Here is a 25858-nt window from a genome sequence, read left to right as displayed (position 1 = left end):
ACTGATACCCCAAGCCACAACTTTATTTATCTTAATTCGTCCAATTGTGAACAATTGTCTAGTAAAGTGGATTATTGGTTTTGATAGTAGCAACTTGAAATTGATGGAATAAGGCAAAAGCCGGATGCATAAACTTGACTCATCTTGCAACTCTGATTTCTGAGGCAGCAAGAATTAACGATAGTTCAAGGTCAAGCCAATTGTCCTAACTTCCCGAAGCTATAGGAACCACCACACTAGGCTTATTGATTGGTCCATAATTTTGGCTTGCATCCCTCAATTGGACAGACCATAGGTTTGCAGCCATAATTGCCTTGTCTGCATAATAAGAAAAAAACCCAAAAAAACCCGAGGAATTAAAGTCAAGGGTTGTCTGTGTGATTGTTATAAACCCGGTCGACTCAGACAGGCATACATCATGTAGGAAGTTATCTAAATTGTGTACCACTCTCACATAGATATCCACTCCATTGTTCTTTGGATGCATGACTACTCGGGTTAACAATGCGCTTAGAAAGAAGATTTTCTCAAGAGTAATTTAAGCGAACATCAATTAATAAATTTCAAAGTCTATTTCAACGCTATTCCCATTAGTCAAATTTTATCACTTTTACAAGAAGACATTTTACCCGTAGCGCATCTAAGAGCAACACGATTTTCTCACAGATAAGCCGGATGATGCGATAAGCATCCACGCCAAAATATGCAATGGAGATGGGACAACGTTGAACCGTAGTTCAGATTTTGAAACTTATTTTGCGCGCACTTATCCGGAAGTAATAGAGGCTCAGTATCTATATCAGTTTCTTTGTGACATCCAGCCGAACTGAGAAGCGCAATACAATTGCTGCAAACAAGCGCGTCTCCTCTTTTGTGTGGCTGCTAAAGCAGGCTTTCAATTGTTCTGTTTACACAATAGAACTATTGTAGAATGAAATGGCGATCACTAACGAGCCACGGCCGCTATCTAAATCGCAAGATAAACAGAAGTTTTGTGCCTTAGCAAACCTCCTCCGAGAAATCTACATTTTGCAAATTCTAAAGACTTGCCCTTTCCTGTTTTTTATCATCTTTAGAAATATTCATATATTAAACTGATACAATACGACTTGACTCACCTCTATAAACTACGAGCCGTCTCCCCATCCCTCCGCATCATCGTCTTCTACTTTAAGTTTTAAATCTATTTTAAGCTTAGGTCTAGGCTTGGACGCACTCCCCAATGTTAACACCCTTGTCTTCGGCCAACGGCATCACAACATAATTAGGAATATACAAGTTCCTTTTCCTGGCCTCGGTGCTTTGGCGGAGGATTCTATTTACCATAGTAGTGAATACCGCTACTTTCGCATCCTTACGGGAATCATCTCTTTTCAACATTAATCTAGAGGCTCTGCTGTCTGATCCTCGTACTATAACCTGCCTTGACATTTGCAAGGAGACGAAAATATTCACACTATCATCAAATCCATCAAAGGTAATAGAAGCTGATTTGGGGAACGCTCGATTATGGACGACGTTGTTGTTACTGGGTACTCTGACTTCAAGATTTGACCTCACCGGGATAACTAGAGAAAACTAATTGAAAACACATTTGAATAAAAGCGTATATTTATATATCCAATAGAACTCGAAATAGAAGAAACAGATAGACCTTTCACTAGTCTTATATTAATGTCAGCGGAATTATATTTGTTTGGTTTCAAAAATTGGATATTTTACCCATTTCATTAGCAAAATTCTATTTAGACACAAGAGAATTACTTTACAGCGCTACCCATACGGTTTTATCATCAAAATGTTACCCGCACATTAACTAGATTCATCAGTGTGTAAAACTGGGCGATTCATCATAATTTCAAATGTTAGTCGATGACAATTCCTAGAAACTTTGTCATTCTGTTTCATATACTTCGTTAAATATCACCGTAAAAGGCTTAAATATTTTAATATTCAAGAATATATTTCAAATACAAATGATTCATCGGTTACATATTAAAGTACGTTGATGTTATAATTGAATGACATAATTAATGAAACTTTAACAAACAGCAAAAAAATAAATTTTGCTGTGATCCAAAATCAAATCAAATCAAAAAAATAAATTCCAGAAATACACCATGTATCGTTTAAGCATCTATTTTTATCATTCCTAATTTCACGAAAAATGCCTCCAGTTCCAATAACACCACATCCTGATATCTCCATATGGCATCCCAAAGTATTATTATTATCTGCAGGAATAACCACATCAATAATCTTATCAATTAAATTCTATAAACGTTATGTAAAGCGCGTAAGAACTTACCTTGATATTTCCCAATCAATAATAACAAACAGAACAAAATTATATGGATTTGTCACTCGAGTAGGAGATGGTGACAATTTCAGATTCTATCATACACCAGGTGGATTCTGGTTAGGTTGGGGATGGTTACGTAAAATACCCAAGGATATTAAAGGTCTCAAAGATCAAACATTGATGGTCAGATTATGTGGCGTAGATGCTCCAGAAAGAGCACATTTTGGACATCCGGCACAACCATTTTCAGAAGAGGCATTGTTGTGGTTACGCAACTATGTTCTGGGAAGATTTGTTACTATAACTCCATATTCAATTGATCAATACAAACGAGTAGTGGCGAGAGCTACTATTTGGACTTGGTTGGGAAGGAAAGATGTTTCTGCAGAGATGTTGAAACAGGGTTATGCAATTGTGTATGAAGGTAAAACAGGGGCCGAGTTTGGTGGTAATGAAGAATGGTATAGGAAATTGGAAGCAAAAGCAAAAAAATTAAAACGAGGATTATGGAAATTGGGTAAAAAATTTACAACTCCAGGAACGTTCAAACGGATTCATTATAGAGGGGAATAGGGCATAGAAATGGCCAATTCAATCGATTTTCAAAGGAGATCAATCTCGACACTTGGAAAAGGAATAAAATTTCTTCTGCTTGGGAGGTTTTGATAATAGAATGAGATGAAACGGTATTGGCAATTAGATTGGCCGAGAGTGTCGTATGGGGACTAATTGCATATCATTTTTTTCGATTTGCTTGTGTATAAATATGATAAAGACACTAATAGATAGATTTAGCGCGAATGGCAGGAATTGTGAATATTCAGGCAACTTATTAACTACAGACGACACATCGCGTTGTCTCGTCTCACCAAAAAATTGACTTCCATGCAAGAGTTTCAACTTAGGTTTGACTGGAATATTTTAACAATCCTGGACTTTGGACAATTCCTAACATATTGACCCGTTTAAGCATTGGCAAATAATTATCGGAATTATATATAGAGAGGAGAAAATGAGCAATGGGGACATTCAACACCCCATCAAATAGACTAGCGGCATTTTTTAGCACTGTAATGATATGCCACTATATTTATCTATGGAATTGACGAGCTCTGAGCCAAAAAACTGTAGGCACACATCATAACAATCATTTATATCTCTCAATTATAATTATGGTCACTGGGGGCGAAATTCTCTCGTTTTGGACGCGTTGTTCTTGATCAGTCCTGCTGTTTATGATGTTCTTGATTCATAAGGATGCCGAAAACCAGTATAAAGGATATTGATTTTGATAGAGAACATACTGATATTGAGAAATTGAAGTAAGACTTTGCAAACGACGCGTCTTCTGTAGAGATTATAGGTTCTTCTATTAATTAGTCATAGTAACTAACTTTCAGATAAACTCACCACTTAAGCTATTAGTAATTTTAATGAGTGATTAAGATAAGTTACATGAAGTATTAAATTAGTAATTATTTGAATGTCTCTATAAAAGTTTTCGTACTATATTAGCATATGGCTGCAAAAAAAAACCTCTTCCGGGTAACCCTCAGGCAAATTGTCCAATCAAGATCGCCTATTTAAGCAACTCAGCAACAGCAGCAGATAAAGCTTCAACATTTGATCTAGTGTCAGCTTCAGCATAGACTCTTACGGCGTCTTCAGTACCGGAAGCCCTAACAAAAGATCTACCATTTGGATACAATGCGACCAATTGATCAATTTTAGCTTGTAAACCAACTGGTTCAACCAATGTTCTTTCTGCATTAGTCGTTTTGAAAATTGTACGATCTGGGACAATTACTTTAATCAACTTGTTAGGAAGGTCAGTATATGATTTATTCCAACTTTCAGGAGTTAAATTTAAGTAATGAACGATTATCAATACAGCTAATAAATCAGAAATAGCATCTCCAACAGTTTGATTAATCAATTTACTAAATTCTTGTAAGACTTTAATAGCCTTAACTTCTTCAGAATTAGATTCATCTGGTTTATAGTTGAAAATCTTGGCTTCTGCTTCTGGGTTGAAAATCACAGTACCATGACCATTGGCTTCGAAATAAACACCAATATCAAAGTTTTCAGCTTCATGATGTAAATGCTTGACACCAGTTGGAGTACAACGGACAGGAATCTTTAAAACATCTTCGACATATTTGGTCGATGATCCATTAGCATAAGCAGTTTGAACAACCCCGATATTTAAGGATAATTTATTACTGTCGATCTTCTCAAACAATTGTTGTAAGAATAATGCAATCAAGGTGGATAATTTGTCACCATCCAATAATTTGAATTCAGGATCGATGTAATAACAGATCAATCTGTCAGCGTCACCATCAAAGGATGCATATAATTTATTTGGGATTGGCGATTCAACATTTTTGGGTAATTTTTGACCAGTTTTCACGAAATCAGCACCACATTGGAAATTTAATAATTCAGGATGGGTATAGTTTCCATTAACAACATTGAATGATACTTCCTCTGATAAATATTTGGATAATAATTCGGTGATTTTTGGTGCACCTACCCCATTGGCAGAATCAATTGTGATATCAATTTTTTCATTTCCTCCGGCAAGTTTATAGATTTGTTTGAATGATTCTGCCATTTTCTTATAATACCCTTCTTCAGAGACTTCACCAAACTTAGGATCGTTCAAGGTTCTAGTGATATAATGTAATTGAGGTGTAGTAAACAATCCATAATCTTGATAGGTAGTGTTTGGAACAGATTTAAATCCATCAATAGAAGCATTGGATAAACGTTCACTACTTTCTCTAGAGTCTCTAGCAATCACAATCTTGGCTTGAATTTCCAAATCAATCTTTAATTCTTCAACGAGCTTATTAATATTGGTTAACAATTCTTCATGACTTGAGTTTGCCAATGTGGTAGCATAAGCCTCCCAAGAACTTTCCAACATTGATCCTAAAGGATCAACAACCTTAACCCCGTTATCTTCAGGTGGGTTGTGAGAAGCAGTGATCATGACACCAACAGTCTTACCTCCGAGATATTTGGATCTGAGAGAGGCAAGAATCCCAACTGTATAATTGACATAATCTAAGTCTACGGCTTTAGTACGGAATCCAGCTGTACCATAAGTGAATTTTAAGCCTTGTGGTTTTGGATGCTTTGATAATTGGGTTGATAAAGTTTGTTCGAGTGACATTGTTAGATTCTGACTTCAATATTCTATAACTATATAGTATTATTTATACTGTGTACTCAAAGTAGAACCATGTGGTAGTTGAATGTTGAAATTGAAATCTGAAAAATTCAAGAAAGACGTTACATTTGATCATTGTACACGACTTTCTATTTTTAGTTTTGAAAAAATTTACGAGATATTCATTTCACCAACCAGTTCTTCTTGTCAAGTCATAGAAAGTAACCAAAAGTATATATTATAAACGAATCATGCCCTGGGGAAGTAACAACAACCAAGAGCAACCGCCACACCCAACATTTCACCATAAAGAAGGTAGGAGTACTATCAAAATAACACCACCACCTCCAACACCTCCAAGAACAGACCCCAATGGCCCTGCCAGAACTATAGATTCACCATTCATACATCATCTAAAACAAACTGGAAGAGCGGAATGGAAGCTCGCTGATCCTAAACTTAAACAAAGATCAAATGCTATCTTTTTGATCTTGTTATCTATTCCAGTGCTTGCAATCTCTAGTTATGAATTATTTAATCGATTCCAAGGTAGATCACATAAAAAACTTCAAAAGGGTGAAATTCTAGAAGGACAGCTAGTTCGTGACTTTACTGAAGAAGAAATTGTACAAAGGGAACAAAGTTCTATATTGACTAAATTGTTTGGCCAAGATCCATTTGTAGAAAAAGTCTCACCGAAGAGTAGCAGTACTACTACGTCAACTACAGAGAAATAGACAGTATCAATAACCCATACTTTTGTATTACCCTACATAACGAGCTACTACTAATGTGTATATAAAACCGCTAACCTGTATATCTCCCTTGCTATTTATATTTTAATGAATTTTAATGAAATTTTCAAACAAAACTTCACTTCCAGGAGGGCCGTCGTATAGGACCAGATTTCGATTGCAACAAATGTTCATCATCATATCTCGATCCTAATGATGACAATGGTCGTTCAGGAGATGTACTATTATAATTCAATTTTCTTCCAAACAACAAATTTGGAGTCTGAGTCTCATTCAAAAGTGACGATGCCGGTCGCGCTGCCATCAGACCTAATGATGAATTACTTAATGATAAGCTTGAAAGAAATGCCTGGTTGGACATTGGCGGAGTAAGATCAACGTGAGTCTTTTCAGATGAATAAGTAGATTCATTATCTGTCGCCAAAAAGCTCGGGAAGGTCTTCTTTATTGGAGATTGGAATACTGGATGAGTTGGATTGATTTCAGGAATACCACTTGCTCCATAGATCCCACCAACCTTTTTCTCAATCTTGGGATAACCCGATTGGATATAATTAGGAAAGATCTCCGGAATTCTAGAATCAAAATTCCCACTTGAACTTAGGACAAGTTTGAGATATGTCTGTAAATCAAACGAAACCCTCTTTTGTTCAGACTTCATAACATCTCGTGTACCGGCACCTGCACTACCGCCATTGCCGCCATTGCCGTTACCGTTACCATAACCTGCCATTCGTAAAGAATCATCAAATGAAATCTCCTCCAACTCCGATGCAATATCATCAAATACATTCAACAATGAATTTCGTACACTTTTCCCACCCGAAGATCTAATCAGTCCAAGTTCCTTAACTCTATCCTTTTTCTCAACACTAAATGGGAATTTTATCGATTCGACATCCACCCCAAAATCTATCCCTAATCCATTCTTGAACAACTTACTTTCACGTTGCAGTTGCGGCTGTGGTTGCAGATATAGCTGCGCCAGTGTCAAATCCACGGAATTCCTCGAGACGGTACGGAACAGCTTCAATCCGGTTGAAGCTATGGGCGATTTCATAAGCGCTACTGATGCCGGGGTGGCGCCTGCAAATGATGAACCTCTGGCTTGTCCTATTAGTTCATTGACGTCTTCCCATTTAGGTAAGAGTTCGTCATTGAATAGATCTAATAAGCTCCGATCGGAGATGACGTCTTCTTTGAAGGCTTTGTTTATGAGCGTGATTGAATTTGAACATAATTTATAGGCGACTCCTACTTCGTCTGTTATGGAAGATGAATTAGTTGATGTGGATGAAGCTGAAGATGCTGAACTTTTTGAGGGTGATAATTCTTCGATTATCCAATCACATTTATTAATAATTTCATTCATTAAATATTGGAAGATTTCATTCCATTTAATATCGAGATTTTCTCGTTTTAAAGATTTCATTTCTCGTTGAAGGTGATTCCATTTTTGTAATAACCTTTCATAACTATTCAAAACTTCTTCTCGGGCTTTATTAAATATTCTTCCTGTACACATAGTATTGAATTCTTCAATTTTGATAGGGACAACATGAAGTGATATTCGTAGTGGTCCTATCTTTGATTCGATTTCAAGATATTCGCTGTATAATTTCTCATCGGTCTCGTTAAATGTGGGTAATCTAATTGATCGTATTGATACCGTTGAAGTGGCCGATATGTCATTTAATCTCATTTTCGATATGATTTCACTTAGTTGGAATTTAGGTAGAGCTCTTCTGGGACTAGTTAGTTTCATTTCACGTAATTTGAATATACATTTAATACAATCCTCAATTTCTTGAGTTAAGCATTTAATAATCCCTTGATTTATTTCGTGATATTGTTTTGCAATATCTAAATTCTTCTTTAAGACAATTGTGAATTTCTTAACTTCCAATAAATCATCACTAACTTCTTCAAATTTCTTTAATAATAAATTTGTCACTTCCAATTGATCATTCGATTCAATAATTGCCAATAATTGCGATATTATTGAATCTATACTCTCAATATTTCTCAATAAATCAAGTACTTGCTCACTTCCTTCAAAATACCATTCTAGATTCATAGATCCATGCATATTCCCAACTTGGGACACATTCAGCAAGATCTGTAAAAGGTCAATTAGGTATAAATGAATATCTTCCACGATTTTGCTGATTTTGAAAATATCATGATGTCCCAACTTCATCATAACATTGTTGTTGTTGCTGCTGCTGTAGTTGTTATGATTTCCTGTAGAAGCTGAACTGGAAGGCGGTGGTGCCGGGATATCAATTAACTTGTCAAAAAAGGAAAACTTCGGAGCGGATGATAGTAGATCCGATAGGTTTGCTGTTGGTATTCGTAGGATCAGTCGTCTATTCATATTTCCATTATTGTTGCAAAGTTTTTATGTGAGGTTTCTGTGGTTACTGAAACAAGGGTTTTGCAATTGAATAGCCAATTGTGGTTCGTATCTTTTGTGGGTGACTTTGATATATATTGGTAGTAAACTTAAGATGCAGACGATCAAGCGATTTCGGTAGAAATAGATAGAATCCCGATGGGAAAAAGTGGAGTTTATTAAACCATAAGTTTCTAAAACCTCAAAACAAATTTAAACTTTCAACCGAATAAATTCTGAAACAAATTCAGAAGCACGACATTTAGAGCGAACGACATTTACAGAATGTCGTCGATCACATCGCTTAATTTTTTTTTCTTTTCTGATTGAAAAAAAATAAAATCAATCAAATCGATGAGCTAGTAGTTCATTTCAAATCATACCTACCAGCTACAAAGACATCAAATATGGGCAAAGCAGCTAATAAGAAGTTCACAACTGCATCAAATCCAACCGGAGCAAAAGTTGCCGCCGAAAAGCATTTGAACTCAGTCTTCAAATTCAATACCAATTTAGGTCAACATATCTTAAAGAACCCTTTAGTAGCCCAAGGTATCGTCGACAAAGCCGGTATCAAACCTAGTGATATCGTATTGGAAGTAGGTCCCGGTACCGGTAATTTAACCGTTCGTATCCTCGAACAAGCCAGAAAAGTCATTGCAGTAGAAATGGATCCTCGTATGGCTGCAGAATTAACCAAAAGAGTTCATGGAACTCCACAACAGAAGAAACTCGAGATCTTGTTGGGAGATTTCATGAAGACTGAATTACCATATTTTGATGTTTGTATTTCAAATACTCCGTATCAGATTTCCAGTCCTTTGGTGTTTAAATTATTAAATCAACCAAATCCTCCTAGAGTATCTATATTGATGTTTCAACGAGAATTCGCATTGAGATTATTGGCAAGACCGGGAGATGCATTGTATTGTAGATTGTCAGCAAATGTCCAAATGTGGGCTAACGTCACTCATATTATGAAGGTGGGGAAGAATAACTTCCGTCCTCCTCCACAAGTGGAATCATCAGTTGTGAGAATTGAAATCAAGAATCCAAGACCAAATATTGACTTTAATGAATGGGATGGGTTATTACGTATTTGTTTTGTGAGAAAGAATAAAACTATTGCCGCTGGGTTTAAATCTTCAAATGTTATAGATATTTTAGAAAAGAATTATAAGACTTATTTGGCAACTCAGGCTGCTGAAGAAGGTGATTCAATGATGGTAGATGATAGAGCATCGTTGACTGATGTTGTTAAACAAAAGATTGACAATGTGTTGAATGAAACTGGGTTTGCCGAAAAGAGATCTTCCAAAATGGATCAAACCGATTTCTTAAAGTTATTATATGCTTTCCATCAAGTTGGAATCCATTTTGCATAAAACATTTCATTTCTTTCTAGGTTGTATATTAGAAAATTCTTTTAATAAAGTTTTACGGGTCTATATTATATTTACTATCTTCTCTTTGTAGTCTTGGAGAAATCTCTTTCAATCACTTCTCCAACTCCACCCAATTCTTCCAAATTATCTTCAGCAACAGAAACAGCTTCTCTTCTTTCCCAGAATCTTTCTTCACATAAATCAAAAGCAGCCTTTTTCAAATATTTCCCTCTAGCATATTTATTACTTGAAATAGCCCATTCTAAGAATTGTGCACCAGTACGAACATAAAAAGCACGTAAATTTTCAAATGGTTTAGGATGAGGTAACCATGATCTTGGATCTGGGAATTCTTCTTCTTCCATTTCTGCCTCTTCCTCTTCTTCCTCTTGTTCTTCCTCCTCCTCTTCTTCGACTTCAAGCTTAGTATCAGCAGTTTCTTCCTCTTCGTCTTCGTCTTCATACTCATCTTCGTCCTCTTCTTCTTCGTCAGAGTTGGCTTCAGCTTTATCCAACTCAGATAAATCTTCCCGAAGTACCTTAACCCCATCTAATTTACCTAAATCAATGGCATACATTGAATCTAAATTGAATTCAGTTTCTCCTCTTTCAAAGATCCCACCGTAGATGTATAAAGTATCATCAACTACACATGTAGTTGCATTAAATCTTGGATGTGGTAGTTGGTTCATAACAGGATATTCAACCCGGTCATCAGCCTCATCATCTTCTAAACTCAATTGATTCAAATCAATTTGCTCATCATCATCTTCATCATCGTCTTCGTCTTTCAAATTTGCTTTTGCCAAAATGGAATTCAAAATATCTTCCAAATCTTCATCACGGGTCTTTTCTTTAACTTGTTCGGTTTTCTTCTTTCTTGGATTCTTAAGACTTAAATTATACCATCTATTATTTTCAATATGGTAAGAATATAAACTATTATAAAATTCAGAATCTAATTGTTCTTCACTTTCTTCAAAATCATAAACCCCACCAAATAAAATCCCTCTATTTTTATGATATACCAACGAACATCCAACTCTTGGACTTGGAACAAAACCCTGTTTTCTCCTTCTTTCAAACCTAATCCCACTAGGATCCTGTTTCATCTTCAATAACCAAGAATCAGTCAACACTTTTCCCTTTTGTAAACCCTTCTTGGCTTTCACTTTACAATATCCCCCATATACAACCGCTCCATCGGCACAGGACAATAATGAATGACCTGATCTTGCATCAGGAATAGGATGATTGGGTGGGAATTCAACTTGGGTCCATTTATAATCACTAACATCAAACAACCAAACATCATTCAAATATGTACTCAGGGTACCCAAATCACGGAATCCCCCATGCATGATAATGAAATTTTTCCAAATGGCTAATCTATGACCTGATCTTGCCGATGGACCCTTCTTTTGATCAATTTTGGCCCATTCTTTGGATTCAGCATCTAGGATCCATGTATCCCCATAATGATAAAATGTTGATTGTTTTGGCGAGGAGAATTCCCCACCAAACATTAATATAACCCCTGAAGGGTGAGCACACATGGCGTGGGAAGATCGAGGAAGTGGGGTATTTTTGGAGATGATTTTTCTCCAAGTATGATTATCGGTGGAATAGGTGTATAATTCATTATAGAAATGAGATACACTTCCATCATTATGTTCACCTCCGAATAATATCAATTCACGTTTTCCATGAAGTGGATTTGCAACCATACTTGGGTTTAATCTTCTCAGGGGTCGGTTGCAGATTTCGATTTTCACTTCGGTGAATTCTTCTTGTTCTTTGGCATATTGTTCTAAGATGGCATCGATGTCTTGATCATCGTCATCATCTTCTCCGAGTTTCTTTGCAATTTTTTTGGATTTTGATTCTGCTTTGGTGGAAGCTTTCTTTTGCTTTTCGGCAGCACGTGCCTTCTTTGCTTCTTTTGATTTCTTATCTTTCTTGGCCATGCTGTGTTAATCAATGGTTTTTATAACAAGAGAAAAAGAATGAAATATTCAAAAGAATCAGATCTGAATTGAAAAACTTTTTTCCTGCATGGTATGAGATTCTGAAAAACTGGATGGAACAACAAGCCTTGGTGTAACAAAATTTGAGTATATGTACCTACGACAACCTGAAGCTCTCTCTATCAATATATGACTAGTAAGGTAAGCCCTATCAGAAGACACCATTGCTTCAAAACGAGATGGGTTTCTCTCTTAAAATGACTTGAACTTGTTTCTCTGAACTTTTTATTAAAGAATTGGTTGCAAAAAAAAACCATAAAGTTGTGTCACACAGATTTTGATATCTGACCCTAAATATTCTTAGGTTAGTAATAAAACTACAGCTATGCGGAAACACCTCTTCTGGTATTGAATGTTCCACTAAGATAATATGTCTTGGAATGACCCTTTACTTGCGTATACAAGAAATTTGCGAGTTCAACTTATCAGATCAGAGTTGATATTAGAAATAGCGTCAGTTGGAAGTTGGAAGGAAGCTATACCTGACAATGAAATTGAAATCTTCGTATGGGTAGCTAAATTATCTAAAAATACAAGAGGATGCAAGACACCTCATATACGATAAGAAAGATCTATGTAGCTTTTAAATTGTGAATGTCTGTTAGAATGTCTCTCTATATAGATTCTGTAAGACTTGTATGTGCGTCTACTTTGCTCGTATGATATTTAATGAAATACTTTGAAATTTACACGACTATAGTAGAATCACTGGCGAAACTTGTAGATACAAATTGACGCGACTTGCAAAACTTTTGACGACTAATAACTATAAATATATTATTATTGTCAGATTTGTACGGTGGCAATTTTCAAACTATTTTTATTTAGTGAACTCACAATTTTAGCCAATATTTTAACTCACATTCCCAACACATAACTATCCATACAAGAAGTCTTGCATTAGCATGTATCTCAACAAAAAAATCAAATCATTCACAACTCAAACTTACGACTATAGCCAACAGGAGTATCAAAGGGTTGAGATTCAAACGCAACAAATCTGAGAGTTCGTTCAAATTATTGAGATTCGGGGTTTAAGTGTTGGATCCAAATTTGAACGAACTGTCAGGTTTGTTGCGTTTGATTCTCAAGCTTGGATACTCCTGTTGGCTATATTGTAAGCTTGAGTCGTGAATGATTTGATTTATTTCTCTGATTGTCAATTTAGTTTCCTGTTCTTCTTTGCAGCTGTTTTCCATGTAAAAAAGTTTTTAGTTATTGTTGGCGTTGTCATCTTTCATTACACCGTTTCCCATTATTGATCCTTATATTATGCTGGTTGTGGATGTCATTACGAACAAGCCGCTCAATTGGAATCTTTGGCAACAATCTGAGATTTGAACTCACAAGAAAAAAATCATTGAATTAAATCAATAAACAAACAAATTTCACTAGAGACTAGAGACTAAAAGCTTCAACACACTAATCCCACACACATCATGTCAAATCCACAATCATCAGCACAACGACGCCAAAGAGAACAACAAGAACAATCTACTTCGCAGAAAGCAAACACATACTTTCTCAAACAACGAGATCTTTTAATCCAAGAAATATCAAACAATTTATCCACAGTTGTATACAATCTCGATAATCTCAATAGATCTCTTAATGATTCCGTACAAGTAGGCAAAGAATTTGATGACGTAGGTAAGACCTGGAAGATCCTTTATGATGGTGTTGAGGAAATGAAACAGATGAAAGCACAGCTGGCTGATTTTACTGCTGAAGTGATTGGAAGTAGTAGTCAACAGAAACAACGGGAAGAGGAAGAACAACGACAATCAACGCCGGAACGAGATTTGCAAGAACGTCGTGTGGAACCTTCCTCAGAGTTCTCTCCGGTACCTATTCCACCTCGACAAAGGAATTAATAGAGATGTATAGCACTTACATAGATTAGTTCATATAAATATATTAGCTTCTTTCGCGTACCTGATTGCCCCGCCAATCTCAGTAGAGATATGTAAACTACAAAAACTCAATTTGTTTTATAATATATATATTAATTCAAACAATGTTATAAACTACTATATATATAATATATATCTAACAATTTAAAAATATAGAAAATTTTTATAAATTATAAAAAACATTGTAGAGCAAAAACAAAAACTTACTTAAAAAAAATATTAATAAAGACACACCTAAAAGAACGTCTCTTCATTAGTATTCCTCTTCCTCTCTTCTTTAAGATACTGTATTTGTATTGATGGGGTGGGTTGTTTGGTTGTATTTATCAGTCTAGCTTAGAAACACTTGTGGTGAACAATAGAAGGACCAGATTCGTCGTATTCTTGTTTTGAGATCCACATTTGTTGGAAAGTAGATAAAGAAGCCAAAATAGAACCACCAATCCAGACAGAGTATTTTCTTTCTGGTGGAGCAATAATCTTAACCTTCATAGAAGATGGAGCTAAAGCAGTAATTTCCTTTTGCATACGTTCAGCAATACCTGGGAACATAGTAGTACCACCAGACATAACAATGTTACCATATAATTCCTTTCTAACATCAACATCACACTTCATGATGGAGTTGAAAGTGGTTTGATCAATACCGGCAGATTCTAAACCTAAATCAGATGGACGGAATAAAGCTTCTGGAGCTCTAAATCTTTCATTACCAATAGTAATAACTTGACCATCTGGTAATTCATAAGACTTTTCAATAGCAGAAGATTGAGAAGAAGTTTGCATTTCTTGTTCGAAATCTAAAGCAACATAACATAATTTTTCTTTAATATCTCTAACAATTTCTCTTTCAGCAGTAGTAGTAAAAGTATAACCACGTTCAGATAAAATCTTCATCAAATAATCAGTTAAATCTCTACCAGCTAAATCAATTCTTAAAATACCATGTGGTAAAGAGAAACCAGCATAAATTGGAACAACGTGAGTAACACCATCACCAGAATCTAAAACAATACCAGTAGTTCTACCAGAAGAATATAAAGATAAAACAGCTTGAATAGAAACGTAGAAAGCTGGAACATTGAAAGTTTCAAACATAATTTGAGTCATCTTTTCTCTGTTAGATTTTGGATTCATTGGAGCTTCAGTTAATAAAACTGGATGTTCTTCTGGAGCAACTCTTAATTCATTATAGAAAGTGTGGTGCCAAATCTTTTCCATATCATCCCAGTTAGAAACAATACCATGTTCAATTGGGTATCTTAAAGTTAAAATACCTCTCTTGGATTGGGCTTCATCACCAACATAAGAATCCTTTTGACCCATACCAACCATGATACCTTGATGTCTTGGTCTACCAACGATAGATGGGAAAACAGCTCTTGGAGCATCATCACCGGCGAAACCGGCCTTACACATACCGGAACCGTTATCAATAACTAAAGCAGCAACTTCTTCTATAGAAAGGTGTTAGTAAAAAGAGATCTTAAAATCATGATTCACATATTTCAATTGATTATCCAATAAGGAATCCTTGTGCTTTCAAAAACAATTAGATGTTACAATGATCAATAGCAACCTTGTGTACCAGTGCCGGATCAATTAGGGGAAACCCAATTGAAGCATCAAAGCCAAGTGGACAACAATTAAATTAAATTTTGTGTTCGTCTCTAGTGGGGACAGAAAAAAAATTGATCGTCTGAAAAATAATTGGGTGGGTGTGTGATTTTGTGTGTGTGAGTAGATTTTTTTTTTCAATTCCTCGACAACCGAAAAAAAACACAACGGGCACCAAAAAAAAAAAAAAATAACTGTCGTCCAACGGAATCTTTCAATCTTAATCTCACCCACTAAAAAAAGATAAACCGTTCAAAATTGTAACACTGTCGATTTTGCTAGATATTTGGGGAATTGACAATTTCAATCAATCAATTAAAAATATGTAGATAGGTAGTGTAGATATCAATTGTACTTTAAATCGAAAGGAATTGATGAATTGAGTGAAAAATTCATGCTTCTATGCCAAAGTAGAATCATAGACTGAAACAAGCCGAGGGGGAGCCCAACAGAATTGATTGTCTCTAAGGACTCACTTCTTTGTTATATTTCGTTAATAAGCCTGGGAATATGCATACCAATCTCTCCTCCTCATATAAATCGACCCTTCGTAATCCCTAGATTGATTGATTGAATGTTGGAAATTTGCCAACACATCAAAAAATGATTTGCCCACATGTAAATTTTCACAACTATTTCGTTTTTGAAAAGCAATCAGAATTCTTTTGAAATTATAATCAAATTGAATTAAGTTGTTAAGTTACATACCACCGTCCATTTTTTATTTATTAGTTTATTAAGTTAATTATACAAAAAGATAATCTTGTAGAAAGAGAAGAAGAAAGAGTAAAAGAGAGAAAAAGAAAAAGGGTGAAAAAAGTTGAGTTGGTTTTAACAGTCGGTGAGACAAATGAAGTTTTTACACCTCAGACAATCTGAAAAAAAAAAATGAAATTTTGTCGTCGTCGTCGTTAAAATAAATTTGGACAATAGTACACGCCTCCTATTATAATACAATACAATTGATACATACAATGTACAAACGACATACACACACACACGTTAAATAGTTAATTACAAACATATTTAAGCAATTAAGATTTTACACATTAACTTATTTTTGGTACATGCCCTCCCTTAATTGAATTTCTCTCGATGACTTGTGGTGTAAGTGGAATATTTTTTTGGAATATTCGTAGACCTTTGTTGCATGTGTAATTGAAAAATCACAGTAGATTATTTAACCTTTTGATCGAATATTCTTTTTATCAGGGCTTCAAGTAACACTCTTCTCCAACTTCCATTACATTCGTTCGACTACTTTACAGCCAAACTCAACTCCGATCATGTCATGATATCTTCTCTTACCGTGCTTTATTTTCAATGGCTCGGCAAAGTTCTAGAAGGGAAAAAAGCTGACGCGTAACCGATTTATTATCATAAGAAAAACGGGTTGTCCATTAAAAATCAATATACTTTTAATGATTTTAAAGCTTAGGAAAAAGCTGTTGAGGGGATCGAAGCTCATCAACCTCTAGTCTGGAAAAATCACCTTGTATTTGATGCAGTCTCGATATCTAGTCAGACAGCATGCGATGTTGCTATGAATCAATATGCCGAAGGCTGGCAAATATTGCCGATTTTGTTTTCAATTTGCAGCAATCTAGTTGTTCTATACGATGAGAACCACTGGTCCTCAGAGGGTTAGTTCAGACTCCTATTATTATTGTAACTTGCATAATAAAGGTAAGGCAGAGCTGCATCGCCTTCGAAAGATCATTATCTTTTCAGGTTTATCATGACGTTCTACGACACCGCCTCCTTATTGATTTAACCGTTGGGTAGATTTGACAGTTACGACATTTCATAAATGTCGTTTTATTATATCAAATTTCTATTTTCGGAATCCAAGGATAGCCACCTACGTAATCTACATTGTTACATCCATTCTTCAATAGTAATATCAAGTAATGTAGCCACCAAANCAAGGATAGCCACCTACGTAATCTACATTGTTACATCCATTCTTCAATAGTAATATCAAGTAATGTAGCCACCAAACAAAAAAAAAGTTGGTGATATTTCTCTCTCTCTGTTCATTCTTCATTTCATTTCTAAAAAAAAAAGGAGTTAGATAGATAGAAGCACTTTTTAACTGATTAAACCTATAACCCCCCACCAATAATCAATCAATCTCAGATTAACCAGTAAACATCAATAGATTTACTCACAGATCATATTAAGGAGAATCAAAAATTAATTTTCCAAATATCTGACATTACAAACATATCAACCTATCCCCCCTCCCAATTACATAGAAATTATCAATAATTTACAAATACAAATAATATATACACAAGATGTCGTCTTCAGTTCCTTATGACCCATATATTCCAAACCAAACTACTGGTGACCAATCAAATTCCAGAACAGCAGCTATACAAGCCGTATGTATATCAGAATAGACTAAACATACTAGAATTAACTTTGTTACTAACAAACAACCCTATTTAGCAAATCGATGATACAGTCGGTATTATGAGAGACAACATTAACAAAGTTGCTGAAAGAGGTGAAAGATTAGATTCTATAGAAAATAAGACTGATAATTTAGCAATCAGTGCTCAAGGATTTAGAAGAGGTGCTAATAGAGTTAGAAAAGATATGTGGTGGAAAGATTTCAAGATGAGAATGTGTCTTATTTTTGGTGTAATTATTGTTATCATCGTTATTGTCGTACCTATTGCTGTTCATTTTAGTTAGGAGGATGTATGAATTACTTAATGAAATTTTGTATTGATGGCGCCGGTTTTTTGATAGCAATTTTTATATAACGTGTTTCCTTTTTTTTACTTCTATTTCTAATGTTCTTAAGGTTTTATATAGTTGAATAATAGTTTCATCCGATGATAACGAGTGAACCATTATTGTTGTAGTGTTGCAAATACTCTTCGTTGTGCCGTGTTTTTGCAGCCCTTAAATTACATTTAAAGTACCTATTATTTTCACAACTGGGTAAGTGAATTCAGGCATGTATCCAGTCTGTAGCAATATCGCCTGCGCTCTAGCTCTGGCCTATCCCAGGAAGCCCACGAGATATGCTCACAAAAAGCAGGCTGAAGATCTCCATCGCACATCCGTGCTCAGGCAACAATCCTTCTTAGATGAGCCGGACAGATTCTCTAACTGGTCCAACTCACTTAATGGGACTAGCACTATATAGTAGGGATGCTATGGTATCTGCCATCGATGAGGTAAACCATCACAAGAGAAACCTCAGGTGAGGATAAAGCCCGGTATAAGACCGAACATCGAGTTTGTGGACTTCTGATATATCAGAGCCAGTTCCTTCGATAATAGTCATCAATTCCTAATGCTCGATTGAAGGACATAGGAATCGGTTAATTTCACATGATATTAATGACTGTAATTTGGGGGTTTGATTGGTTGCAAACAAAAAATTACACACTGAATCTCAGTCTCTCGGGGTGAGTTTGTGGAATGTAGCCGATTTCCTTACTCAATCCAATTGATGAATGGAATCAGATAAGACATGCTAAATGAGACTCAATATTCCGTTATAATGGACCTTATATCAAAAATAATATCACACTTTGTTCATGGTTTAATGACAATGATTGTCATGAAAGCAAAAGCTTAAAATCTACGGATCACCAGTGGGTCGCCAGCTACTACAACTGTACCTTAAATAGCTTCTCGTGCCCCACGGTATGGGCCCTTCGCTTCCAACTCAGAATCCATGTTGAAGACAACCTATTCCCCCATTTCGATCATCACAAAACTATATAAAACACTCTACAACTGAAAGAATACGTGAATCATTGGAAATCCATTCTGTTTGAAAATCCCCATTGTATTCGAGTGAAAAACTTTGACTTCTTTTAAAGCGAAGTCAAATTGTTTTTTTTGTAAGGCATTGTAGGTTGACCACCTCCGCAAATGAAATCGAAGTCAAACATCAAACATCCATTCTTCAATAGATAAGCCAAACAATCATACCAGGCATCAATTTTTACCAATTGGAAGTTTTTCTTCTGTTTTTTTTTTATAAAGAGATTCTTATTTTTCCAATTGCTTGTTTCTCTTCTTTCTCTTCTTCTTCTCTCTCTGCTGTATCGCTTTCCAATTAGTAATCCACCATGTTCAAGTCATTGTTAAGAACCTCAATCGTTAGACCAACTTTCGTTTCACCAATTGCTACCAGAGCTGCTTTCTTCTCCACCTCAAGATTTGCTTTAAATGGTAGTCAAAAAGTAAACCCAAAAGCAGATATCTTCAAATATCACCAATCAGAAGGTCCAGCTGCTGTTAGATATACTCCTGACCACGAATGGGTTGCTATCATGCCAGATTATACTGCATATGTCGGTATCACAAGATATGCAGCTGAAGCCCTTGGTGATGTTACTTTTGTTGAATTACCAGAAATTGGTGATCCAGTTGAAATTGGGGATTCTATTGGTTCTATCGAATCCGTGAAGTCTGCTTCTGAAATCTATTCTCCAGTTAAGGGTGAAATTATTGCTATTAATAATGCCGCTAGTGGTGATCCAAGTATTGTTAATACCGATCCTTTGGGTGAAGGTTGGATTACTCAAATTAAACTTGATACTTCTGTTAATGTTGATGAAGCTAATGACAGTTTAATGACTGAAGAAGAATATGTTGCTAGTATACAAGAATCTTAAGTTTTTCAGAAAAGACAAAGAGTCAGAGAGTCAGATTTTTTTTTGGTTTATATTTTCTTTTTTAGTTCTGGTTAGTTGAGAAAGAGTCATTTTTAGTTATTTTTCATATTTATAATATATACATATTCATTCATTGATTCATTTGGATAATAATTGTATGCACATGGGCTGATATCTTATATGGTAAAACGCGAAAGGAAATTTTCAGCGAGGAAACTCGCGTTCTACAAACAGTAGCATTATTGCCCTGAGAAAAAGTCACAATATAAACTGTATACTAAGACAGGATGATCTACATACTATCTAAAATATCTAAAACTACAAATCCAAGGTAGGAACAGTTCCCTTAACCCTACCCAAAACAGAACCACTAACATATTTTGGAATAAAATTATCTTCATGCAACATTGCATAACTTTCAGTAGCATCTCTACCAGCAAAATTCACAATTGATTCCATTCCACCTGGGTGATTAGCTAAGAATGATGTTAAATCAAGAACAACATTCTTTACAACACACCAACAGTCATTTTCTTTGTTATGTTTGGCGATTTCTTCCATTGTATATTCACGATCTGGGATACTGAATGGTTTTGGAGCTGCTGCTTTGGTAGGAGCTGGAGCAGCAACACTTGAAGCAGATGATGCATAAGCAATTGGGGTCGAAGTTGGAGTTGCTGAGGCTGGGATTGACTCAGGTGAAGCCAGCCCCTTTGGGTCAATGATAATTCTACCGCTTTCTGGATCAATATGTAAACTAATCATATTCAATCTCTTAGAAGCAGCTTCAACAGGGGCTGCCACCGGTGCTGCAGAGCTCAACTTTTGGAAAGCATGACTGGTTGCTTCATCGGCAGCTAATCTTCCATATACCACACAAGCCAATAATGAAGATCCACCTAATCTATTGTGCCCATGTACACCACCAGCAACTTCACCGGCGGCATATAAACCTTCAAATGGAGATCCATTCTCACGCACAACTTGAGAATGATCATTGATCTTGACTCCACCCATAGTGAAATGCAAGACACGAGTTACAAAAGCAACATGATATTTTGAATCTGGACGATAGTTGAATGGAGTAGCTGGGAAATATTTCTTTCCGTATGGATCTTTGATTTCACCACTAGCTGCACGATTGTATGTGTCTAATTGAGAAGCGAGCTGTTCATCAGTACAACCTAATTCGTCGGCCAATTCACGTCCAGAAACCGTTCTCATCAAGTTTCTTTGAGTATAGTGTTTGATATGGAATTCTAAATTCTTTTCACTGGTTTCATTCAAGATTAATCGGATTGGACCATTACCTGCCTTGAATTGTTTTTCCATTTCTCCAGAAACCCAATCTCTGGTTCCTAATTCATCGACAAATCTTTCACCCTTGGAGTTGAGCATAATACCACCTTCTCCTCTTAATGCTTCTGCACCCAAGAATAAAAATCTAGGAGTCTTTTTACCCATAACCACGTCCTTATCGTTGTAGTCGATTAATCCAGTAGGATGAACTTGAACTTTATCCAAATCAATACCAACCCCATGATTCTTCATGATGATCTTTTGACCATCCCCAGTGGCATGATTTCCATTTGTAGATGGAAGGTCAATAATATCAGGACGATATTTTCTCAATAAACTATTCTTGGTGAAATCAGCAGCATAACCACCAGTAGCCATAATCACAGGACCCAAAACTTCATGTTTTGATTTATCTTGAAGATTCTTAAATTTAACCCCCAAGATTTTAGACCCATCATTGTCATCAACCACCAAATCAATAACTTGACAATTCTTTAATATTTGAACTCGAAAAGGTTCAGTTTCACTCAATGTCTCTAACCTTTCCAAAAGTCTATATGTAATAGCCATTCCTGGAAATTTAGAATCATGACCTCTATGAGTTCTAGGCTGAGATTGTCCCCCCAATCTAGAAACAATACTCAAATCCAATTCAAAAACCTCTTGTAACCAATGAATAGCATCTGCCGAATTATATGTCAATACTTTAATTAATTCAGGATTGGCCCTATCTTTAGCAGCAGCAAGTGTATCTTGATAAAATTGTTCAACTGAATCAGGAATACCTAATTTCACTTGGGTTCTTGTTAAGGCACCATTTATTCCTGAAGTGGCCTTACCACTGTTTCCACTTAAGAAACCTTGTTTGTCGAGGAGGATTACGTTTGCCCCTCTCAAGTATGCCTGATGAGCCGCGGAAAGACCAGCAAGACCACCACCGACGATGATGATTGGGTTGGGAGGATGTTGCTGTTGTTGTTCTAATGACATGTTTTGGCTTATTGAATTGATTAATCAGGATCTTGGAAGAATGATAAACAGGAAGTAGGAGTGCAATTTATATTGAAGGTTTGAAAAACTATTACGTTTCTTGATTCGGTGATTGGATTGTTTTGTTTGTCCCACTATGGGAAATGTGGGGGAATCATTTTGGTGGAGGGACCATCAAGAAAAAAAACTTACAATACCAGTCGGTTACGGGTACCCGTAACACAAACACGGCCCTGTATTGCTCATCAATAGAAGCTATTGCATGCTTATTAGAAACGCCGAAGCAGTGGTGGGGCATCAAGTGGGTCAACAATGTTTCTATTCCATTAGCTCTACAAGTTTGACTATTGTTACTACAGCAATTGAATTATACCGACAATCTTTTGAAAGTTTTCCTCTTCCAGGGAAATTTACTTTGAATAGAGTTCTTAAGTAATAGGGGAAATGTAACATGACAAGAAAAGAGCATTCATTGTGGAGATAGTACGTTTAATTCCAAAGAAAGCCATTTGTAATGGTTACGCACGGTGATATAACAAATGGGACTTTAGATTGCTGGATGTTTAAATTTTTGCAACCAGTGCGGGTACATGCACCCGGATACTAACTACAAACAAATCTCATACTCTCTAAAAGAGCAGTCACACTTCTTACAATGCCATTATAGATCATTCATGGGTATATGCTCCCGAGTTTAATTTGGCTATTTTATTTCATATTTGCAACAAAATCTATTTATTCTATTGCTAATGAGATATATACTGGAATGCAAATGAAATATCATTAAACTCTGATTCGTTTGCAATCAATGTATCTTCATTTTTAGCCAATGCACTATTGGTCAAATGATTCCACGTCGTGGCATCCCCATAAAGCATAGCTGGGGATTTAATAAATTGTCCCTTTTCTTTTGAGCAACGTTTACAATTATAAGTTTCATGAGTATCACACATCGTATCGGGCTGGAATTGGAATAATTGACGTAAATTATCAGCACTAAACAATCTTTCAACATCTTCCTTTTCATCAACTACACAACTAGACAATGATAATTTCATAGATTGCCTTTGGAAAATCTTTTCTTCGATTGTACCGGTACTGATAAACCTATAGATAAAACAATCTTTCTTTTGTCCATCTCTCCATACTCTGGCAAGTGCTTGTTGATCCAGGGCTGGGTTCCAATCTGGGTCAATAAGAACTAATCTATTGGCACCAATAAGGTTGATACCACAACCACCTGCTTTTGAGGATAACAAAAATATAAACTCCGATCCTTCAGGATTATTGAATTTATCAACTAATTTCTGACGTTTATTGATATTCATTGTCCCGTCTAATCGAAGGGACCCATATCGTTTCGAACGACACATTTTTTCGATCAAATCTAAGGTTTGGGTATAGTTTGAAATCAAGACAATTTTATCATTAGTCTCAGTATGGATCTTGTGTAAGAATCTTTCCAAGATCATAAATTTCCCACTATTCCAAGTTTGGATTTCTCGATTACGACCTCCACCGGAATTTGGTCCTATGGACGAACAATAGTCGTCTGGAATTAGATTTTCACTTCCATCGATATCATCCGGAAGGTTTAATAAATCGGGATGGTTACATAGCTTTTTAAGCATACCGATTGCTTTCAATGGTTGTGACCCAATACCACGAAGTAATTTCTTAATCTCGGGGGAGGTTATGAAATGTTGATATAAAACTTTTTGCATAGGTGATAATCCAGTGAATAAGACATATTCATATTTAACAGGAAGATATTTGGATAAGATATCATTAGTTCTTCTGATGATAAATTTGGATACCATTTGAGATAATTCAACTAATTTTTTATCCCCATTTTCACGTTCTTTATCAGTTGCATCAGCATCTCTACCTCTTAAGATTGCATTTTCGAAATTCTTTCTAAAATCATTCCTGGTACCTAAATAACCAGGATTAGCAAAATTCAAAAGGGAGAAATATTCAGAAAGATCATTTTGAATAGGTGTCCCAGATAAAATAACCCTTCTCTCACATCTCAAAGAATTTAACGCAGTAAATGTTAAAGAATCTCCATTTTTCAAACGATGTCCTTCATCAGCTAACATAAGCCCAACTTCAGTACCTGCCAATTTATCAACATTTCGTCTCAATGTTTCATACGATATAATCAATACAGGACGAACAACATTTCTTCCCTTCGCAGTAGACCATTGTTGTAATGCCAAACCTAAATCACTCGATTTAGTTGATTTACCATCAACAGCCAAAGGTGTCAACACACCTTCTCCCAACCATTTAATAATTTCATTAGCCCAATTACGAACTAATGAAGACGGACAAACAATAATACATTTTTCAATTGTTCTTTTCCCACGAGGACTCTGTCGAAGTAATGTCCACATTAACGCGATACATTGTAATGTTTTACCTAATCCCATTTCATCGGCCATGATGCATCCTTTTGCTCGTGGATCGATTAAACCAGCAGTACATCTATACAAAAACTTCACACCCGCGATTTGATGGGGTCGAAGAATCTTGGCTAATTTGGGATCAATTACAACTGGCACGTTAGGATATTTAGCTAATTGTTCATCGGGATTACTGACAATTCCTAAGATTTCGGCTAATGACTTATGAGTTCTTCGTTTCTTTAATGGTGGTTGTTGTGTCTCTTGTGGTTCTGGGGTAGGTGATTTCAGGTCTTCGCTTTCTTCGGATTTGGGTTTCTCTTCTTCAATCTTAGGAATAATATCTACAGTTGGGTCATATAATACAATTGCAAATTCACTCATGGGGTCATGAAGTGCTCGTGGAGGTAATATTGGTTTTACTTTTGTACCTAATGGAGGTGGTGGACCTCGTTGTATTTCATTTTGTTTCACATTATCTTTCTTAAATGGAATAGTAAATGACTTTCTTAACTTTAACTCTGTACCTCCCATATCTTTATTTAACATAGCTCTCGGTAATAATGCACCATATCTCTTTTGTTGAGTAATTACTTGACCTTGTTCATCAATAGCATAATCTTGAGTTTCAGTTACAACCCCATCTTCGACATAATTAGTTACTTTGGTTCTCGCAGTACGAATTGGACGTCCTCTAGTGGTGGCCAATGCTCCATTTCCAGTTTGCAGACGACCAGCGAAGGGGACTTTGAATGGTTTTGCCAATCTGGTTTCTGAATCGGTGACGCGTGGTGGTCGTTTATCTTTGGGAACACCAGCACCTGAACCAAGTGGAGTTGTGAATTGAGTTAATGGTTTTCTTACCGCCATTCTTTATTACTATTTCTATGAGTTGTCTATACTATATCTCTATAGTGTAAGTCAAAAGTTGATGGTT

The 25858-nt window shown here is 35.9% G+C and overlaps 13 protein-coding genes across 13 annotated transcripts; 6 read left to right on the top strand and 7 right to left on the bottom strand. All coding sequences in view use genetic code 12, as the record gives it.

Moving 5' to 3' along the window:
• Positions 1 to 1200: 1200 nt before the first annotated feature.
• Positions 1201 to 1781, bottom strand: J8A68_004695 (MEC1; the record flags this gene model as incomplete). The annotated part of the gene is made up of 2 exons (XM_049408682.1): positions 1201 to 1578; positions 1770 to 1781. 2 exons carry the CDS (start codon positions 1779 to 1781, stop codon positions 1201 to 1203), a joined length of 390 nt encoding a protein of 129 aa, XP_049262039.1.
• A 386-nt stretch (positions 1782 to 2167) lies between these two features.
• J8A68_004694 (uncharacterized protein) lies at positions 2168 to 2875 on the top strand (the record flags this gene model as incomplete). The annotated part of the gene is made up of 1 exon (XM_049408679.1): positions 2168 to 2875. One exon carries the CDS (start codon positions 2168 to 2170, stop codon positions 2873 to 2875), a length of 708 nt encoding a protein of 235 aa, XP_049262038.1.
• Positions 2876 to 3881: 1006 nt separating this feature from the next.
• Positions 3882 to 5486, bottom strand: AGM1 (phosphoacetylglucosamine mutase; the record flags this gene model as incomplete). The annotated part of the gene is made up of 1 exon (XM_049408678.1): positions 3882 to 5486. The coding sequence occupies one exon, from the start codon at positions 5484 to 5486 to the stop codon at positions 3882 to 3884; it is 1605 nt and encodes a 534-aa protein (XP_049262037.1).
• Positions 5487 to 5734: 248 nt separating this feature from the next.
• Positions 5735 to 6220, top strand: J8A68_004692 (uncharacterized protein; the record flags this gene model as incomplete). The annotated part of the gene is made up of 1 exon (XM_049408677.1): positions 5735 to 6220. One exon carries the CDS (start codon positions 5735 to 5737, stop codon positions 6218 to 6220), a length of 486 nt encoding a protein of 161 aa, XP_049262036.1.
• Positions 6221 to 6356: 136 nt separating this feature from the next.
• On the bottom strand, positions 6357 to 8615 carry KAR9 (Kar9p; the record flags this gene model as incomplete). Its single annotated transcript, XM_049408676.1, has 1 exon — positions 6357 to 8615. One exon carries the CDS (start codon positions 8613 to 8615, stop codon positions 6357 to 6359), a length of 2259 nt encoding a protein of 752 aa, XP_049262035.1.
• Positions 8616 to 9040: 425 nt separating this feature from the next.
• Positions 9041 to 10018, top strand: DIM1 (putative dimethyladenosine transferase; the record flags this gene model as incomplete). The annotated part of the gene is made up of 1 exon (XM_049408675.1): positions 9041 to 10018. One exon carries the CDS (start codon positions 9041 to 9043, stop codon positions 10016 to 10018), a length of 978 nt encoding a protein of 325 aa, XP_049262034.1.
• A 74-nt stretch (positions 10019 to 10092) lies between these two features.
• On the bottom strand, positions 10093 to 11985 carry J8A68_004689 (uncharacterized protein; the record flags this gene model as incomplete). The annotated part of the gene is made up of 1 exon (XM_049408674.1): positions 10093 to 11985. The coding sequence occupies one exon, from the start codon at positions 11983 to 11985 to the stop codon at positions 10093 to 10095; it is 1893 nt and encodes a 630-aa protein (XP_049262033.1).
• Positions 11986 to 13484: 1499 nt separating this feature from the next.
• On the top strand, positions 13485 to 13919 carry DAD1 (Dad1p; the record flags this gene model as incomplete). Its single annotated transcript, XM_049408673.1, has 1 exon — positions 13485 to 13919. The coding sequence occupies one exon, from the start codon at positions 13485 to 13487 to the stop codon at positions 13917 to 13919; it is 435 nt and encodes a 144-aa protein (XP_049262032.1).
• Positions 13920 to 14294: 375 nt separating this feature from the next.
• Positions 14295 to 16293, bottom strand: ACT1 (actin; the record flags this gene model as incomplete). Its single annotated transcript, XM_049408672.1, has 2 exons — positions 14295 to 15415; positions 16284 to 16293. 2 exons carry the CDS (start codon positions 16291 to 16293, stop codon positions 14295 to 14297), a joined length of 1131 nt encoding a protein of 376 aa, XP_049262031.1.
• Positions 16294 to 17875: 1582 nt separating this feature from the next.
• Positions 17876 to 18278, top strand: J8A68_004686 (SNAP receptor; the record flags this gene model as incomplete). The annotated part of the gene is made up of 2 exons (XM_049408671.1): positions 17876 to 17962; positions 18030 to 18278. The coding sequence occupies 2 exons, from the start codon at positions 17876 to 17878 to the stop codon at positions 18276 to 18278; spliced, it is 336 nt and encodes a 111-aa protein (XP_049262030.1).
• Positions 18279 to 19675: 1397 nt separating this feature from the next.
• GCV3 (glycine decarboxylase subunit H) lies at positions 19676 to 20224 on the top strand (the record flags this gene model as incomplete). The annotated part of the gene is made up of 1 exon (XM_049408670.1): positions 19676 to 20224. The coding sequence occupies one exon, from the start codon at positions 19676 to 19678 to the stop codon at positions 20222 to 20224; it is 549 nt and encodes a 182-aa protein (XP_049262029.1).
• A 318-nt stretch (positions 20225 to 20542) lies between these two features.
• Positions 20543 to 22513, bottom strand: OSM2 (fumarate reductase; the record flags this gene model as incomplete). Its single annotated transcript, XM_049408668.1, has 1 exon — positions 20543 to 22513. The coding sequence occupies one exon, from the start codon at positions 22511 to 22513 to the stop codon at positions 20543 to 20545; it is 1971 nt and encodes a 656-aa protein (XP_049262028.1).
• A 746-nt stretch (positions 22514 to 23259) lies between these two features.
• Positions 23260 to 25791, bottom strand: RAD54 (DNA-dependent ATPase; the record flags this gene model as incomplete). Its single annotated transcript, XM_049408667.1, has 1 exon — positions 23260 to 25791. One exon carries the CDS (start codon positions 25789 to 25791, stop codon positions 23260 to 23262), a length of 2532 nt encoding a protein of 843 aa, XP_049262027.1.
• Positions 25792 to 25858: the final 67 nt, after the last annotated feature.

The sequence above is a fragment of the Hemisphaericaspora subhashii genome (assembly GCF_019202705.1).
Source record: "Hemisphaericaspora subhashii strain CBS 10753 chromosome Unknown scaffold120, whole genome shotgun sequence".
In the NCBI taxonomy this organism is placed as follows: Eukaryota; Fungi; Ascomycota; class Pichiomycetes; order Serinales; family Debaryomycetaceae; genus Hemisphaericaspora; species Hemisphaericaspora subhashii.
This window is presented reverse-complemented; position numbering and strand designations above follow the sequence as displayed.